Source organism: Lepisma saccharinum, chromosome 1 (genome assembly GCF_977018435.1).
Source record: "Lepisma saccharinum chromosome 1, izLepSacc3.1, whole genome shotgun sequence".
Classification (NCBI taxonomy): Eukaryota; Metazoa; Arthropoda; class Insecta; order Zygentoma; family Lepismatidae; genus Lepisma; species Lepisma saccharinum.
In genome coordinates, this window is record NC_139229.1 from 131577279 (window position 1) to 131594491 (window position 17213).

A 17213-nucleotide genomic window follows, 5' to 3' on the forward strand; every position below is an offset into this window, starting at 1 on the left:
GGAAATGGACATTTCGAAGATCGCGTACTAATTTTCACGCTTTTCGAAATGAAATTCACTTAGTACATCTTCAATTCGAGTTACATAGCGTTGTATGCACGATGGTAAATATTGCATGAGTGAATATTACACCCATCATTGAAATTTTTGCAACTTTGTTCAATTTTGGTATTTCACAAATACATTGTGAATAATTTTGTACCCTTGTACTTAATATAAACCAATGGATGTTACATTATTTCTTTGTAGTACATTTCTGTCAAAAGGAGCAAGATCTAAGATTAGTGTAATGCAAGTTACTTCGTTAATGTACAAATGTGTGTCGCATATCAACCTTGGAGTATATTTTCCGATTATACAACTCAGACGTACATGGAAATGGAAATGGAAAATCTGCGACAAAGTCCTTTAACGAATAATAATTCGTACACTTGCACGGTCAATCATTGTGAGTTCATGTAACTTTTCTCCTTTATTGTTTAATTAAACTAAGAACTAAGACATTTTCATGGATATTCTCAAAGCGTTTCATTTAACGTATGATCATAAATCTATTTCTATAGGCTTGAATTAGTAGGTTTCGAGTAGGTTAAGTTAGTGAAATTAGTACTTGTACACTTTGGCTCGTCTTCTGCACGCATGTGTATGTAAAGTTCTTAATACGAAAAACTAGAACTATGACAACAATAACTTGGAGCCAAATTTGAACCAGATAAATTTAAAATATCTGCAAATTACAAACTGGAATTGAGTTTTCAAAGTCTGAAACTACTATCTTACAAACTATTTCGTCATTCTTCCTCCACATAAACTTTCCAATATTTTTTTGCATGTGGAACTTTGACCCGTAAATTGTTGTACAGTAAATAAATATATGAAGAAGGTTGGGGATTCTTTCGAATTTAGAGTAATTTTCAAATGCAGAGTAAAATTTTATCTAGATTGTATATTGCTTCTTTCACTTGATAATTTGAGAAATAAAGTTACATTATGGAGAATGGTAAAAATTGGATTTTAAGTATATCAGTATTATTTTAATACTTTCTGATGTTATGTAAAATTTGAAATGTTCTTGGAAATGATTGCAACGTTCTGAATAAATAAGAAGTAACTATTCAGTCAGAAAACTAAATATTAGGCTTTTATACTGCGTTGTGTTAAATGTTGTAAATAGATTATACCGGACTACTATCGGATTAAAAATTACGGATATTCAAGTTTGGACTCCAATTAAAAGTTAATCAGTAGAATCACATAAAAACGAGTTACATTAAAATTCAGCTTATTCAATTCTGTGTCAATCTATAGTTACCAATTTTTTTTTATTATGCCTTCTATTTTTATCGTCGTGAGAACAAAATAGGATTTTTTTAGTTTGGCAAACTATCGCTCTCTTTGAGATTCTATAAATAAAGAACAGGTGTGTTTTAATTTGTAGATTATATATTATATAATTTATTTATTATCCAAACTCTAATATCCATAATTTATAATCGGATAGTACTCCTGTGACGTTCTGTGAGGCCCGTAGTACCTCGGAGGCCTCTGTCGATCTCCTTGGCGTAGTGGTTAGCACATCGCGCTTCGACGCCAGGGGTCCCGGATTCGAATCCAATCGGGTAAGACATTGATTTGTCCTTAATGAGAAAATTGAGAAATTAGTAAATGTGATTACTAATATTACTTAGGAGTAATATTAACAAATGAAAATTATATTAAAGAGGAAATAAAAAGTAGGCTTAATTCAGGAAATGCATGTTACTTCTCTCTTCATAAACTTTTGTCTTCTCGTTTAATATCTAAGAAACTAAAAGTTAAAATATACAAAACAGTAATTTTGCCTGTAGTATTATATGGATGTGAAACTTGGTCCCTTACATTGAAAGAGGAACATAAATTGAGAGTATTTGAAAATAAGATCCTTAGGAAAATCTTTGGACCTAAAAGGGATGAGGAGACAGGTGAGTGGAGAAGGTTACATAATTTAGAACTACATAATTTGTATTCGTGTCCAGATATTATTAGAATAATTAAATCAAGAAGACTTAGGTGGGCAGGCCATGTGGCACGAATGGGAGAGGAAAGAGGAGTTTACAGGATTCTTGTTGGGAAACCTGATGGTAAGAGACCTGTAGGAAGGCCAAGACGAAGATGGAGGGACAACGTTGAGATGGACCTAAGGGAAATCGGTAGGGATGGAAAAGAGTATATAGATCTTGCTCAAGATAGGGAAACATGGAAGGCCTGTGTTGCTGCAGCCATGAATTTTCGGGTTTAAGAAGGCTAGAGAGTTAGTTAGTTAGTAAATGTGATAGTATATGTGAAAATATTGATTGATTGATTTGCTTCATTTTACTTCGCTTCTTGTGCCACTTTTGGCTAATTTGCGAAGATAGGGATGAGTGATGAAATGATGAATGAACACTCACAAAATCAATTCCCATGCCAGGATTCGAACCCAAACCTCTGGCGTTGAAGTGCGATGTGCTAACCACTACGCCAAGGAGGCCGGCTTGTGGAAACAAAGAAAGAGATCGAAAGGGAGGGGGGACTACCTCTTATCGGTTTTCCTTTCATATTTAAAAAAGGCAGAAAAGCAAAAATAAACCAAATCTGTCAATCAATTCTTTCTTTGTAACTCTTTCACTATGCAATTCTTCAACGTTTCTTATTAAAATCATAATACGATTTATGAAATGATGAAATCTGAAATTCTAATGAGAACACGGACAACCTTCTTTGTAATATATCGATCAGGTTTCAGAAACATGAATTTTTACAATACGTTTGCATGTGAAATTTTCCCTCTTTTAAAAGTAGCATGTTTTATTTATGTTACTAATCATTAAAGGAATACCTCAATACCAGCCCGAAGTATGATAATTAATATTTACCCCTCAAAGTAATGAAACACTTTCCCTCTCTGAAACTCGCATAGAAATTATAGCGGCCGTTTGCTTCGGCCAAGCCCCGAACGAACATAACCGAAGGGGCACCGAGCATAACCGATCCTCCCACGACGTCGTGCGCTCGTGCATGATCGGCAATTTTCGGATGGCGCTACCTTATAGTATATTAAGTTACCTTGCCTAATCTCTATCGATCACAGTGAGATTAAATATTTTTTTGGATCACAGAATACATCGCCGTATATCAATTTCGGCGATGCTCCATTATTTTCTTCTGAAAATGCGTAACATACTGCTTACCATCATTCATAACTCCTGCTTGAAACAAGTCCTGCAAATCAGGAACAAACAAGTGTCTGCAGCCCCGAAAACAGCACGTTCTTGTGGATGAATGGCTCGGAGTTGCCAATCGATGAAATATTTTGTAGAAAAAAGATAATAAAACTCACGAGAAAAATCCGTCAGCATACAATGGTATTCATCCCAGAACAGTTCAAAAGCTAAAAAAGAAATGTTGGGCACAATATACCATACATATACACCACATTTTTAAATGTCTTGGGGGGGCTCATTATCGAATCCCATAGTAGCAGTGTGTTTACTTATGTTTTTTGTTTTTCTATTCATTCATATTGTCGGGTCAACAGTCAACTCAACACCCATGCTCATCAACTTATAGGCTGAAATGCAAATGAACTTAAATAAAATGTTGATCTCTGGAATGGGATAAACAGATACTCTCATACTCTGAGTATTGTGTGAAACTTGCAAATTGTTCACATAATTTCCCCCCGAGACAGTGACGACGCCAAAGAGGGGTTCAAAACTCAATCCTCTGTCTGTCAGTCCATTCTGCTATCCTCGCTTCCATAACGCAAAAACCTTGCTAGTGTAATTTTAACCTCGCATAAATATTTTATATCTGATATATTCTACCACAAAATATCCTTGCCCTCCTCTTAGCAATCATTTTTTTTACTGCAATCGAGCACAGTGATCTATCTATCTACGCGTGACTGCTAAATGTAAGCTAAACATTCCAGAAAGAAATATATGTTGACTACTGCCAACACTGCAAACGCTGTCAAAATCCTTGGTACCCTGGCTTCCCAGACCTCTGTGCTATGAACAGGGAAACGCAGGATGAGGCGAGCGCGGGCAGACCCAAACATATGGTCGGGGCTGATCTGAGCCAATGGAGTTGCCTTCCGAAATTCTAGGGTACTCAAGAGAAGCGGCTGCGTTTGCTCGCGGAAATCGGCAGAAACACTGATCGGGTGGGTCGCCGCAGGCACATCGGGTTCGTTCGGGACTGCGTCGAGGAAGGCCAGATGGTGCAGACGACACAAAACAGTCAGTAGCGTGTTCGTGCGGAAATCGGAATTTCTTGCAGTGGAAGTTCGGAACGATAATTGTTGAATTTTCATGTTCAGGGAAGGCGAATAAAATATTTATTATTTTCTTATTGTGTTATGGGTACGCAAGGTACGCATTGCACGCCGCTGGTACGAAGCCAGGAGGAGGGCTCAGGGGCTGAACTTCCCCCTGAATTTTACAAATATCTAATTTAACCCTTAGTATGCCCCGCAGTCTGACGAAAATAAGCCCATTGTCGCCGAGGCTTTGAGCGGGAAATTTGAATTCGTATACATAATGGAGAAAAATCGTAATAACTCTGGCACTATGGGACCAATCTACTTCGGATAACTTTTGTTTTGCAGGTAATACATCGGTGCATGCAACCATGTAAAATTTGGATGCCCCAACCACGGGGGAGGTTACGGGCGGGGGCTCCATCTCCCGAATTTCAATGAAAAAAACATAAAAATGTGGAGTTTGCCCCCTCTTCTCCAGCTACTTTGGGGAGAAAACCGGAACTTTTGCTTTTTTTTTTTTTTTTTTTTAAAGAATGGACCTTCCGCAACAGAATGAAACTTGATTCATGTTCGAGGGTGCAATACAATTTGAATAATAAGGCAAAACGTAGGGAAATCGATGAGCTGTTATATGATACGAACTGTTTATTTTGAGGCCTTTCCTAACAGAGGAGGGAAAGGAGCCTTTGCAATCGTTTGTTTTGTCTATACTTCTGGATAGACGCACGCTTTAGACTCATGCTTCTGGCCTCTGGCTATCGTCAAGCTTCATTGCATTTCTAACATAGAGGCGACAGAAAGCTGACACCGCCAAACCTCATCCAATCCCCTCTCCTTGCCCTACCACCCCTCCCCCGCCACTACTTCAGCTGGATCACCAGGTCTAAACACAAAGCAGAATGTGTGCCCTACCAGTACTAAATCACAGCGTTGGAAGCTTGGAGGAAAACAGCATCGTAAATACGAAGCATTCATTGTGTCTGTCAAGTGTCCAGCCAACACGTGACATATTCCGAGAAAGGAAAGGGGGGATTTGGAATTTTCGTAAACACATGTTCCTGAATGAACTGTCAAGTGTTTCAACCTCAATATACAAATATAAGTGTGGCAAACCCTCGATAATTGTACCTAAAGCTGTTAGTAACGTGTGTGTTACAGATTCTACAAGGGACATACTTTTTTGGTAACATCTGTGTTACGTGGGCAGACTAAAGGTTAAATAGTGTTTGGTGGTAATTAAATTTACTTCCTTAGTAGGATTAAGCGATTAGTTGTAATGTACTGAGAAATCCCACTTCGGGGCTTCTACCTTACTCTTGCGCTTTTAAATGGCGGCTGCTGATAAGGGATGATCCACCCCGAAATAAAATTCTGGCTACAGGCGCCTATGCCCTCCCCAGTTTCGGCATCGAATTGCCCAGAGTTTCCTTGAGGTACTCACTTTATACGACACTGAATGGGTGCCGGAGCCAGTTCAACAGGTGGAAAAAATCCTTGTTCTCCCACACAGAGTATCGAATAAGTCTCTCTTATGGTAGTCAGGCACCCTAACGACTTGTTTTTTTTTAAAAGAATACCCCTATGCGTTAGTATCATTTTCTCTGTATCCTCAATGGGACAAACACAAACATCCATGTCCGAAGCGAACTAAAATGCGGGACCCCTGGCATATAGTGCCTTGTGCTAACCACTCAGCAACGGAGGTCGACTGATCTACCGTGACTCATAAATTTATATTTTTCTTCTTTCTGTACTTAAGGAATGTCCATTGGAGAGGGGGGGGGATCTATAAACTGTATAGAAATAGCATGATTTTATACCATCCAACATACGGATTCCTCTCATTCGCTTCTCATGTATGTCTCTGTATCCGCTAAAGGGATGCAGGGTGCTATCTCGACAATTTACAGGGGTCGAACCACATTTCCGTATTACTAGTCATTTAACTTCAAAATAAGCTTTGTACAAAACATTTTTTAAAAATATGGGACATCATTTTTTTAATAGTTGACGGAGAATTGCCGATTTCAGTTTGTATCCTATGTGACTAGGCCTACAGGTTAAAGTGAGATTTCACAATCCCACCAGGAAACCTATTGAATACAAGGACATAGCAATAAACACAACAATATCTCTGGGGCCCATAACTGTGTACATAATTTCTTCATTTTTTTTTCAATGATCAAGAGAATGAATTCAATATAGATTGTTCTGTATTTTAGTAATGATATTTGCCGGCCCCTGTGGCAGAGTGGTTTGCACATCGTGCTACGGGTTCGAATCCTGGCCTGGGCATGGATGTTTCTGAGTGTCTATTCATCAATTTCATCATATCATCCCTCATTCTCATCTTCACAAAATTAGCCAAAAGTGACACAAAAAGTAAAGCAAATCAAATCAAAGTAATGATATTTGTTCGCTAATGTTACTTGAGAACGTATGCTGAAACAGAAAATTATTTCTAACAAAAAATACCACCTTCCAACTGGCCTCGTTTTTTAATTCAGGGATATTGAAAGATTATGAAAATCGTAACAGCAAGAAAGCAGACAAGGTACCTATTCACATACTTGTAGATGTTGAAAAGTTGAAGGCTTTCTTGTTGCAGAAATTCAATAACAGCATTTGTCAGAATAAAAGGTCAGCTAAAGTTGAAGTGAGTGTTTGTCAGGGTTTGAAGTTTCAAAGTTGGCAATAGCAAACTGATTACTTCCCTACATCTTACCAACCCTTGTGCGCAACTTCACTTGTTGCCAGCAGATTCCATTCTCAGTAGGCTATGTCTTGTCACTGAAGCCTGGAATTCTTCGGAAAAGAACCTTCTCGGTTGGTTTGATCCTGGAAAGAATCATAGTGTGCCACTCTACTGCTCTTTCAATGGGTAAAGAAACCTGGAAATTTCCATTTCGTTTCGCTCATTCCAAAGATGTCAATTCTTCTTTTTTCGATTAGATCCACAATTTTTTCAGTCCTTCCTGTAAGTGTTCCAATATTCAATGTCCCTATTCGTAGCCCGTGTCGTCTCCAATTTCCAGTCCTGCTTGCTTCTTTCTTAACTCGAATTTTTTTGTTTTCGGCTGTCAGCTAATCAGGCCTGTCACAGCCTACACCTGAGTGGTGGGGCTGCCATCTATGTGTTCTCAGGTACACCCTTGTTTTCTGTTAGGGTTCCAACTCTTTTGGCCTTTCTGGATCCCTCCAGGCCCACAAGGCAGTGGGAGCAAACACTTTTATGGTGGTGTTTATTCGCCATGTCACAAGGCTGTCGATGGGTATCTGTGGTATTTGCCGAGTATGTCCATGCCGCTGGACACCCTCCACACCCTGATAGCCTTGCTGCCTCTGTCCGGTACTGCTTATTTGGGTTTCCCCACATTCGCAGCTCCCCCTCATATCTGAGGGAGGTTTCACTATCCGCCACCTGTGACCCGTCCAGTAGCTGAGGCTCGCACTCATTGATTGAATTTCAGTGAAAATATTGGAACATTTCGCGGTGTCCCTGCAAGCAGGCCACGGCACCCCAGGGCACCGTGGTGCACTTTTTGGGAACCACTGTCCTAGGTTACTGAGAATTTGCATTTGCCTCAGTAAAGAACATTATATTTTACTTTTTTTCATTTCTACATATTTTATGCCAGGGATCGATTGCGAATAGCTCATGGAAATATTTTCAGTTGCTCTTGAATCTGGTGCATGATCTCGAGGGAAACTTTTGCAATGCTCTATCTTCATGTTGATTGCACCTCCCATCATAGGCAGTGGATAGCCTGGTCAATATGCATACATATTGAGAACCAATAATCTATAATTATTGTCAGTCTCGCATGTAACTAAACATAAACTTTGACAATCACTAGTGTACCAATAAAAATCAACTTTAGGGCACTACTAAGCAAAGCTGAAAAAATGACCCATATGTGCAGGTCATGATCATTCCAAGTTACCACAACTGTTGGGCCAACTGCAGTTTTTACGTGGGAAAGATTGGGTTTACGTTGGTTGGTAAATTGAAGTTAGTCCTACATTGGGGCAACAGTTGTCACCAACACTTGTCCAAGCATGGAAAACAACACACATAAATAATGCATTTTTAAAATCACACATGGGAAATCAATTACATTAATTGCAACATTGTCGGAATGTTTTTATTCAAGATTGTAATACAATGAACAGCAAGTGACCAGCACATCTTGACATGCCAAAGGTGAACATGATGACTAATGAAAAGAAAAATAACATAGTTCTATGTGTGTGTATGCTACCTGACAATACAGTTCTTGAATAGAATAATTCAGTATACAATTATAATAATAATGTGTTCTGATACAAGACTTCAGCATTCAAAATGAATATTTTCCTTTTCTGTATGCACCAAGTTCTACTGGCCAAAGAATCAGTTATAACAACAAATTATATAATCATTGCAAGGAAATACAAAGAATAAATAAATGCATAAAATGACCATTTTTTCAAGGAAAGTGGTATAATACATCCACAATTAATTTAATTTAATCTGTTATTTATTTATTATAATTGTTGTTTTAAATTATATATACGTATATAAAAAACTGGTTTTGGACTCTTTCTAAGCAATTTCAACTGTAAGAAGTGAATTCAAATAAATATATCACTAAGTTGAAAAATTTATTAAACTTTCATTAATGAAGCTATAAGTTTTTATTTCTACATTAACATTCAAGGAATGTGGAAAAACAAAAATGTATTGTCAGCAGCTACACAAACAAAACAATACTGGGTGCAGAACACACACATACAAGGTATTTAATAGTAACTGTAAAGATGTGATGATATATTGCACCCATTTGGTTCCAGACTATATACTTTTTTATATCTTATATACCTTACCTTGAATACAATCACTATGGGCTTTATTCAATAATTTATGATACAATGTTTACATGTAAGTTAAATTTATTCTATTCATATTTTTTTCCTTCTATCTAGCTTTGATTACAAATATTTAAGTTTCAAGCATGCCACATTCATACGTAAGTTTATATAATTGTCCTCAAAACGCACAAACCTTTTACATCATGCAAATATCCTCTTAACCACCCCCTTTCAATGATCACACAACCTTTCCTGTCAAATTGCATTTTAAGAAAGATGGTAAAGCAAAGTCATATCCAGCATGTTTTTGGTCAGAAAACCCTCGTATTTAAAAACAAAAGTCACACAATTACATGCTGACTACCACATTTCAATTTATCCACTTATGATTCAGTGTGTTGGTCCAACTATGTGTGTGAAGTGTGTTTTCCATGCATTTTGGACAACAAAATTTAATTTTTGGAAGCCAAAGTCAAGATTTTCAACACCACAGAGCATGCATGGAAAATCATATATGCAGATGATTCAAAATCTATGGACACTGTGAGATTTGTGTGTATTGTAATAATTCTAACTTTGTCCTATTTTATGAACTATTTTGTTTGCTTTGAAACTTCTTATATATGCATCATGTTACTATACAACATTGTAGTAATTAACATAAACCTTTGAATATAGTATTTTATATACATCATTTCCTCCCCTGGAACATGATTAAGTTTGACCAACATACAGAATACAACAGTACAAACTTTCTTGTCATTCAAATCACACTACTTCTTTTCTTACAATGGAGGTCGCTACAAATATTATTCACTTTTCAAAGCTGCAATATCTTCTGCAAATACTGCAAAAACTGGCACTTCTACACAGAGAGTAATATATAAATCATCCATGCTCGTCCAGTGCTAAATCATATCGGAGGGAAACTTTCACTCGTTCATCACATGTTCTTATGTAGAGTCTATTTTGTCTGTTAATGATTACTTCTAACTATGCCATGATATTTGAAATTCAAAGGAAGAATTAGGATAGGATGATTCTTAGTTGGAACTAACAATAGAAGTTAGAAGTAGTATTATCACGATATGCAAACTTTCCTTCGCTAACAGTGTTCATAGTTGTAACAATATTTTTTTTTACTTCTCAATAGTTTTTGGGTATAAATTCACAGATACACAAATGTATGTATGTTGTGTGAAGTGCCTTTTTCAGTTATATTTACATATTTCATGAAGTAATATGAAAAAATGAAGTGCTTCCTTGTGATATGTCCTCCAAACACTTAGCCCTCTTCGCTACTACATTATGAAATTATTTCTGTATATCCGAGACTAAAGAATGGCATGTTTTATCATCCAAGTGATCTAATGACATGGGCTACAAGAGAAGAACTTCACCCACTTATTACTCTTTTGTTGTTGGTACCAAATGATCTTATAAGAATATGCTAATACATCGATTTCATCAGGTATTTTTTTTAAAACCAAACAGAAAGACTGTTGCATCAGCACGGAATGAATTCTTTTACGTCTACATTCATTAACAATCTTACAAGGAGTGAAAATGTAACTATGTGTGACTAATCCCCATCTGATGCACTTTTAATCACTCAACAATTTTCGTTGATCGCAACATCCATTCGGTCAACCAACTGCTTCTTCATAGGTATCTAAGGTCATACACACAGACATACATACGCGCACACACACACTTTCTCATATGCATACATACACATAAACAAATACATTTCTTCTTTTTTTCCTCCACGAGTCCAATATTTTCCCTTCTCTTCCTGTTTTAGATAGAAACAAAGATGAAAGAGCTCAAATAAGAAGCAACTTCAGGATAGATTATTTCCTAAAGAGCTGTCTGCGACCACAAAACTCATCCAATCATTTTTTTTCCTTTTTCTCTTATATCACAATAAGGTTTTATATCACTCTTGCTGGAGCAACTACAGGTATTATAAAGCACAGTTGCACCTCTTTATACGGACAATGAATACACACATACAGGACCTTGAAAGAGAAATGAGTGTGCATCAGTATACTTAATACAATAAAGAAACCAACAGGCTTAATAGGTAATACTCAAATTTGCAATGTTTCATGTTCCCATAAACAGATTTGTGGGCTTTCCACAGATATTTGTGCGAGTGCCATCATATTTTGCACAGGGTATGCAACAAGTATGACACACAATGTGCTTGGTGAGAAGCTTCCCAATACATTCAGAGATTGTGTCGACTGTAGTCTTAAAGCTCTCATTGAATACTTTCTCATATGAAAAACAATTTTCCTGTTTCATAATCTTAGTCCTCTTTCCTTCACTACAGATTAAGGGAAGTAGATTTTATGTCAAACAACTGAAAGGAGCACATCACGTAATGAACTCATAATCAATCCATTATGAGAATGTAGATTGAGGGAGGCAAAACATTGTGTATTTTAAACACTCATGTTTGCTGCTAATATAGTAAAACTTTATTTGTGTTTTGTGTAATATGGTGAAGGTTAAATCTAAGCAACCATTTTACATACAGAACTAAAATTACTGCATTTTATGTTCAAATAATAACACTGGTCGACATGGGTTTCAATGTCTCGCAGATGACTGTCATCTCTGAATAATTTCATCGTGGTGATTCCAAAAATTAAACCATTTTTACCCATCACGTTTCTTTCAAATACAGCAATATATTTATTCACTGCCTTAATTTTACAATAAAATGTGTAGTTCCATTATTTCACCAATGGGAAACCCTAGGGGGTAAAGGCAGTCAGGGGTGTGATGCTGATCACATCACCCCCACTCACGACCGGATCAAGAAAGTGTGGGGCATTACCCCCACACCCCCTATATGCCTTCATGGCGTGGTGCTAAGCACAGGGGAACCCTAAATTTTTTTTTTTTTTAACAGATGGCTCTGTTTAGAAGGTGATAAAAATATTGATTTCCTACAATACAAATCCCTTAATTTTGAGCTATAAATGAATACAGAATTGTAAGCATTCAATCCATCTTTCACCTTCACATGACACATTGGCATAAAAATTGTATAGACTTTGATTAAGTAGTTTTATTTTCAAAATCCCTCATGAATATATCCTTCACACAATGTCCAATACCCAATGTTATAATATGGTGGGTTGATTGAACTTTGTGACGTGGAGAAAAATCATGACCTATGTAAAAATTGTGACTTGATGGATAGAAATTGATGTCATTTACGTGATCAGCATTCAAAATACTTCCAGAATCACCTATGGTTTGGAAACAACCGAAATTTCTCTTGCATAAGTTTGTTTTGTTGCATTCTGTAATAGGTGTAACGGAATGGCGAATATGAGAATTTTGATTGTCAAATTGTGAAAAACGTGGATGTGATTGGAAAAAATGGGTGCTATTTGCGTGATCAGCATTCAAAATACTTCCAGAATCACCTATTGGTTTGGAAATAACCAAAATTTCCCTTTTGTTCTATTATGTAATTAACGTACTGTAATGGTGAATATGAGAATTTTGATTGTGAAATTGTGAAAAATCCTCACATGATGGGAAAAAATGGATGTCATTTCTATGATCTGCATTCAAAATACTTCCAGAAACAACTATTGATTTGAAAATATCTTAACTTTTTCCTCAAAATGTCAACAAGTGTAATTGAAAGATCTCAACACCACCAGGAAGATAATATAAGTAGTAATCATAATTGAGAACTGCATATTTAAGCATGCATTTTGAGGAATAAATGTTCACTTAAGAAAAACAACAACACAGCCTACAAACAAAATAAACTAACACAGTTATTTTTAGTGATTTTTATTTTATTCTATCTTCAGATAAAATAAAATAAAAACCACAAAAAATAACTGTGTTAGATTATTTTGCATGTACAAAAAGTGGTTATGCGAACCTTCAAGAAGAACATTAACAGCTTACAAGGTATACAAAGCCCCTGTTGATATGAATAAAATGAAGGAAAACATTGTCAAAATCCTGTGATCAAAAGTGTGTGCTTGTGTGGAATGGACAGGTGTTGCCAGTGGATGATACCACAGAACTGATTTATATAATTAAAAGAAAAATCATAGGAAACATAACACCTTGCACACCATTCAAACTCAACACTAAGATCTGCATTCATAATTTTCAAGTATGGCAATATAAGATAAAAACACCTTAATATAGGGTATGTTAACTGTTTGAACACATTATACTTTACTGTATACAACTAAGATGGAAGCAACATCTCATTTTGTAACTGATGCACAGGGGGTCTGAACAAGGGATGGCCAAATTGTCCAGATTATCTAAACAGTTTTATCGTTTATCCATTTTGCAGCCTATCCACATATTCTTTTATTCATCATTTTCATATTTTACTGTACAGATATTCTACAAATCCTTCATCAAACCTGTTCTAGCCAAGATATCTGAATTATCTGGATATTCAGATTATCTGGATGTCCATACTCCAGATATTCAGATATCCAGATTGTCCATTGTATCCAAACGGATATCAGATAATTTGAAATTCGGATATCTGTTATCCAGATTTTGTGGCAATCCCTGCTCTGCATGAGAAACACATTAAAAGGTATTTAAATGTGGTGCCAGCGGAAATTTAAAGACATTCTCCAAGATGGTGGAATCATCACCCAGCAGGAAGGTCAAATCATTGGGGAGTATAAGTGTACACCGCAGTTATAAATTCAACACATTCTAGCAGGATGTGCATGACACTCAAATTGACATTGCACAATGAACCAATGGTGGTGCGAAACAATGAGGTATGCGAGAATGGCTGAAATGGCAGTGACTGATTCACACACATGAGAGAGCGACTACTCATTCTAGAGACTTGCATCCCCCCTCCCTGTAGAAGTGTGTAGTGAAATATTATCATCTTCCTTTCCAACAAGCATAGAATATAAAGAAAAACTTGAAATTTTACACAAATATTTTATTCTGGTATATCTGTATTGTCCAGCCAAATTTAATTGAGTTTGAATGAGGTGGAAGGTCAAAGTTTTATTTCTTGCCATTCCACCCACAATAAATCAATTATCAACCATCTGTGACAAACAGCTCTCATTTGTTTGTTTTTTGTATTTATCCTCATAATCGTTGTGCCTGAATTTTTAAATTCAAATAAATTTATTTAAAAAAGATTTTGACAAATCTACAATGCTCCTTTTACATTCTACTTCACATATGTAATAGCTCCATATGTATATAAACTAAAAAAAGAAAAATAGTAAGAGCTGTTCCAGAGAAATCATTAATAGAGTCCCGATGTTAGGCACTAAAAAAATCCGAAATAGGCAGGCAAAAAGACACTAAAAATCTAAAAAATAGGCACCGAAATATGGAAAATAGGCACTAAAAACATGCTACCAAATGAAATACATTGTTAAATCATGCTCTATTTAACTAGGACAACACATCTGAGTACACATGTAAATTTACTCTTCATATAACAGAACCAAATCCAAAGAAAATAATACATGCTTGACATTCTGATTAGAGCACTATATCACTGGCACACAACAGATCTTGGCAGTCATTAAGCAATAGTCATTGATTGCACATGACAACACGATACTTCTTAAAATTTTGAATGAAAGTGATTGATAGATGAAAGGAATGAATGGGGTATTGATGATGCCGCTTGCTTTAACTTAATTTGGTTACTGACCATGTACAATAGAAGCCATGAATTTGGAAAAAAAACACATTCTTCCAGAAATAAGTTTTCTGTTGCTGGAAATGTACGGAAAATATGAAGTGGAATTTTTACAATGTAGGGTGAAAGTATTCAGAAAACAATGGCTACTGTACATTTGAATTGTTTTAATACAATGCCAAGTTAATTTCGAAAATCAGGTATAAATAGGCATTTATAGGCACTATACAAGAAAATACACAAAATAAACTTTTGTGTATGATCGTAATACCCTGACATGAACTTATATGTGGTCATTTTTATGGCATCTGTAACAATAAAGAATAGGAATTTGGCTAACATCCAGTTTCTACTGATGGGAATCAAATGCTGGTCCCGAGGAGGAGTGAGAGGAATTATGATAAGCTTACTTTTTTACCTAGCATGCACAGCTGTCCTTATTGGCTTGTTGATCATTGATCAAAGCATTCCTTCCTGGTTGAGATGGTTTGTGTTGAACGCCTGACTCTGCAGCATTCAGGTCCAACCTATAAAAATACAATAATAATCTTTATTAGCATTTGATTAAAGTAACAAAGGTGCCATTTCAAATCAGATGTCAAGATTACTTATTTGCAAATCAAAAAATCAACTTCCTTAACTACACTCCATGGTGCAATAGCCCTTTTGAGGGCCAAATCCTGCCAGCACAAGCAGTCCCATTGTTGCTATTTTCTTGCATTCAAGACCAATTGTAATCACCATGCTGGGTTAGTACCCAAATTTCAAAGCTACCACCACAGATCGAACCGTGAACCACTTACACTGTTGGCAAGTGTGATAACTAGGGCCCGGGACTTTATGTTAAAACACTTTTTTTTTTGGCATTGAGTCGAATACTTGTGTGAGATCCTTACGTATCTGATGAAAATTAGCCAAAATAGACAAACTTGTTGAAGCATATTTTGACATATTTTACCAATTTCGCATTTTTACAACATATTTCTTCAATTTCCTCATAATAAGACATATTTCTGTGTAATTTCATAATTGTCTAGCTTACAATCAGTTCTTTTATAATTTATTCTTTGTACTTTAAGGCAATGAATAGTTTACATTATTGATGGCAAGAATAGGAAATTACAAACAAAGAAGTTAAAAGTAGATACAGTCTTTTCTTACCATCTACTACAGAACAATAATACCACCTTTTATTATTCCGCTGACAATCTGCTAACATTATTGATGAAAAATGTTTTCGGTCATTGTTGTGCTGGCACGAGAATCATTGTAAACAAGTTTCAATTGTTCTCATTTCTTTATATTTTTCTTGCTTCTCACAAGGATCAGTCAAAAGTAAAAATAACATTTGGTACATTACAGCCCCTACTCTATCGTCAATAGAGTACAGGAGTTTAAAGATTACTTGTCGTTTGAGCCAGGCACGAATCACTGTGTAACAGTGAGACTAAACGGAATGCCACGGACAGGAACTTGAAAGATTGTAAGTGCATTGTGGAACGGGAACGTATTTAGTGTAACTTGTTCTGCCAAAAAAATTGTAGGCTGCTTTTCAAATTCTATATACTTAAAATACCCCCAAAATGTTGTTTCTGTATTGATTGCTGCCACAAGATGATATGTGCATTGTGGAACAGAAATAATATTGAGTGTAACATGTTCTGACAAAAATTTTGCAGACTTCTTTTCAGATTCTACGGAGTTAAGATCTGCCTCAAAAAGTTGTTTCTGTATTGATTGCCAGATTTACCAGAGCTGTAGTGAGCTGCCAATTATGCTTTAGTTTCCTCAAAGATGTAAATCTGACATAATAGTAAATAGAACTTACGATAATTGCAATGAATCTCACAATATTTTCAGTATTTTTCTACTACATTCTTCAGTTAAAAGAATATGGACTTCATTAAGATCTGTTCTCGTAGGATATCGGTCGAACCTAATATCCACAAGAAACACAATCTAAAAATCCCCAAACATAAAACTGCCACCTATAACAAGTTCTTCATTGTTACAGAGATCAGGGAATGAAACAAACTGGCTGCACCATTGACTAACGTTATTTGCCATCAAAGTTTTAAGAAAAAACTAATGAACTTACTATTGTCGTAACAACTACATTAACCTGCATATGTTAACAATTGCACCTGCACTTGCACATCATACAATGCATACCTAACACCTCCCCCCCCTGCACACACACAATGAACTACTAAAGACTTATTACTTATCTTTACTCCACAGTATATATACTAATCAATTCAATGTATCATTTTATTATTCTATAATTTTTATATTATCTTTATTGTATTATCATGATCAATGTTATTTTTTTTTTTCATTTATTGTATCTTTGACAAGGGTTGGTTGTAAGAATGGCCCACGAGG

The 17213-nt window shown here is 36.0% G+C and overlaps 1 protein-coding gene across 3 annotated transcripts in view; it reads right to left on the minus strand.

Annotated features, from left to right (window-relative positions):
• Nucleotides 1-8408: 8408 nt before the first annotated feature.
• Rab14 (RAS oncogene family member Rab14) overlaps nt 8409-17213 on the minus strand; it is a 66104-nt gene continuing 57299 nt past the window's right edge. For 2 of the 3 annotated variants that reach the window (XM_083138741.1, XM_083138748.1), the window contains exons 7-8: nt 15247-15355; nt 8409-11157 (exon numbers count right to left, since the gene is read on the minus strand). In XM_083138741.1, the coding sequence (XP_082994867.1) occupies nt 15247-15355 (109 nt within the window). In that variant the 3' untranslated portion in view covers nt 8409-11157. Of the gene's footprint in view, nt 11158-15238; nt 15356-17213 lie in introns of all 3 variants that reach the window. The other variant, XM_083138744.1, reaches the window with a different exon arrangement.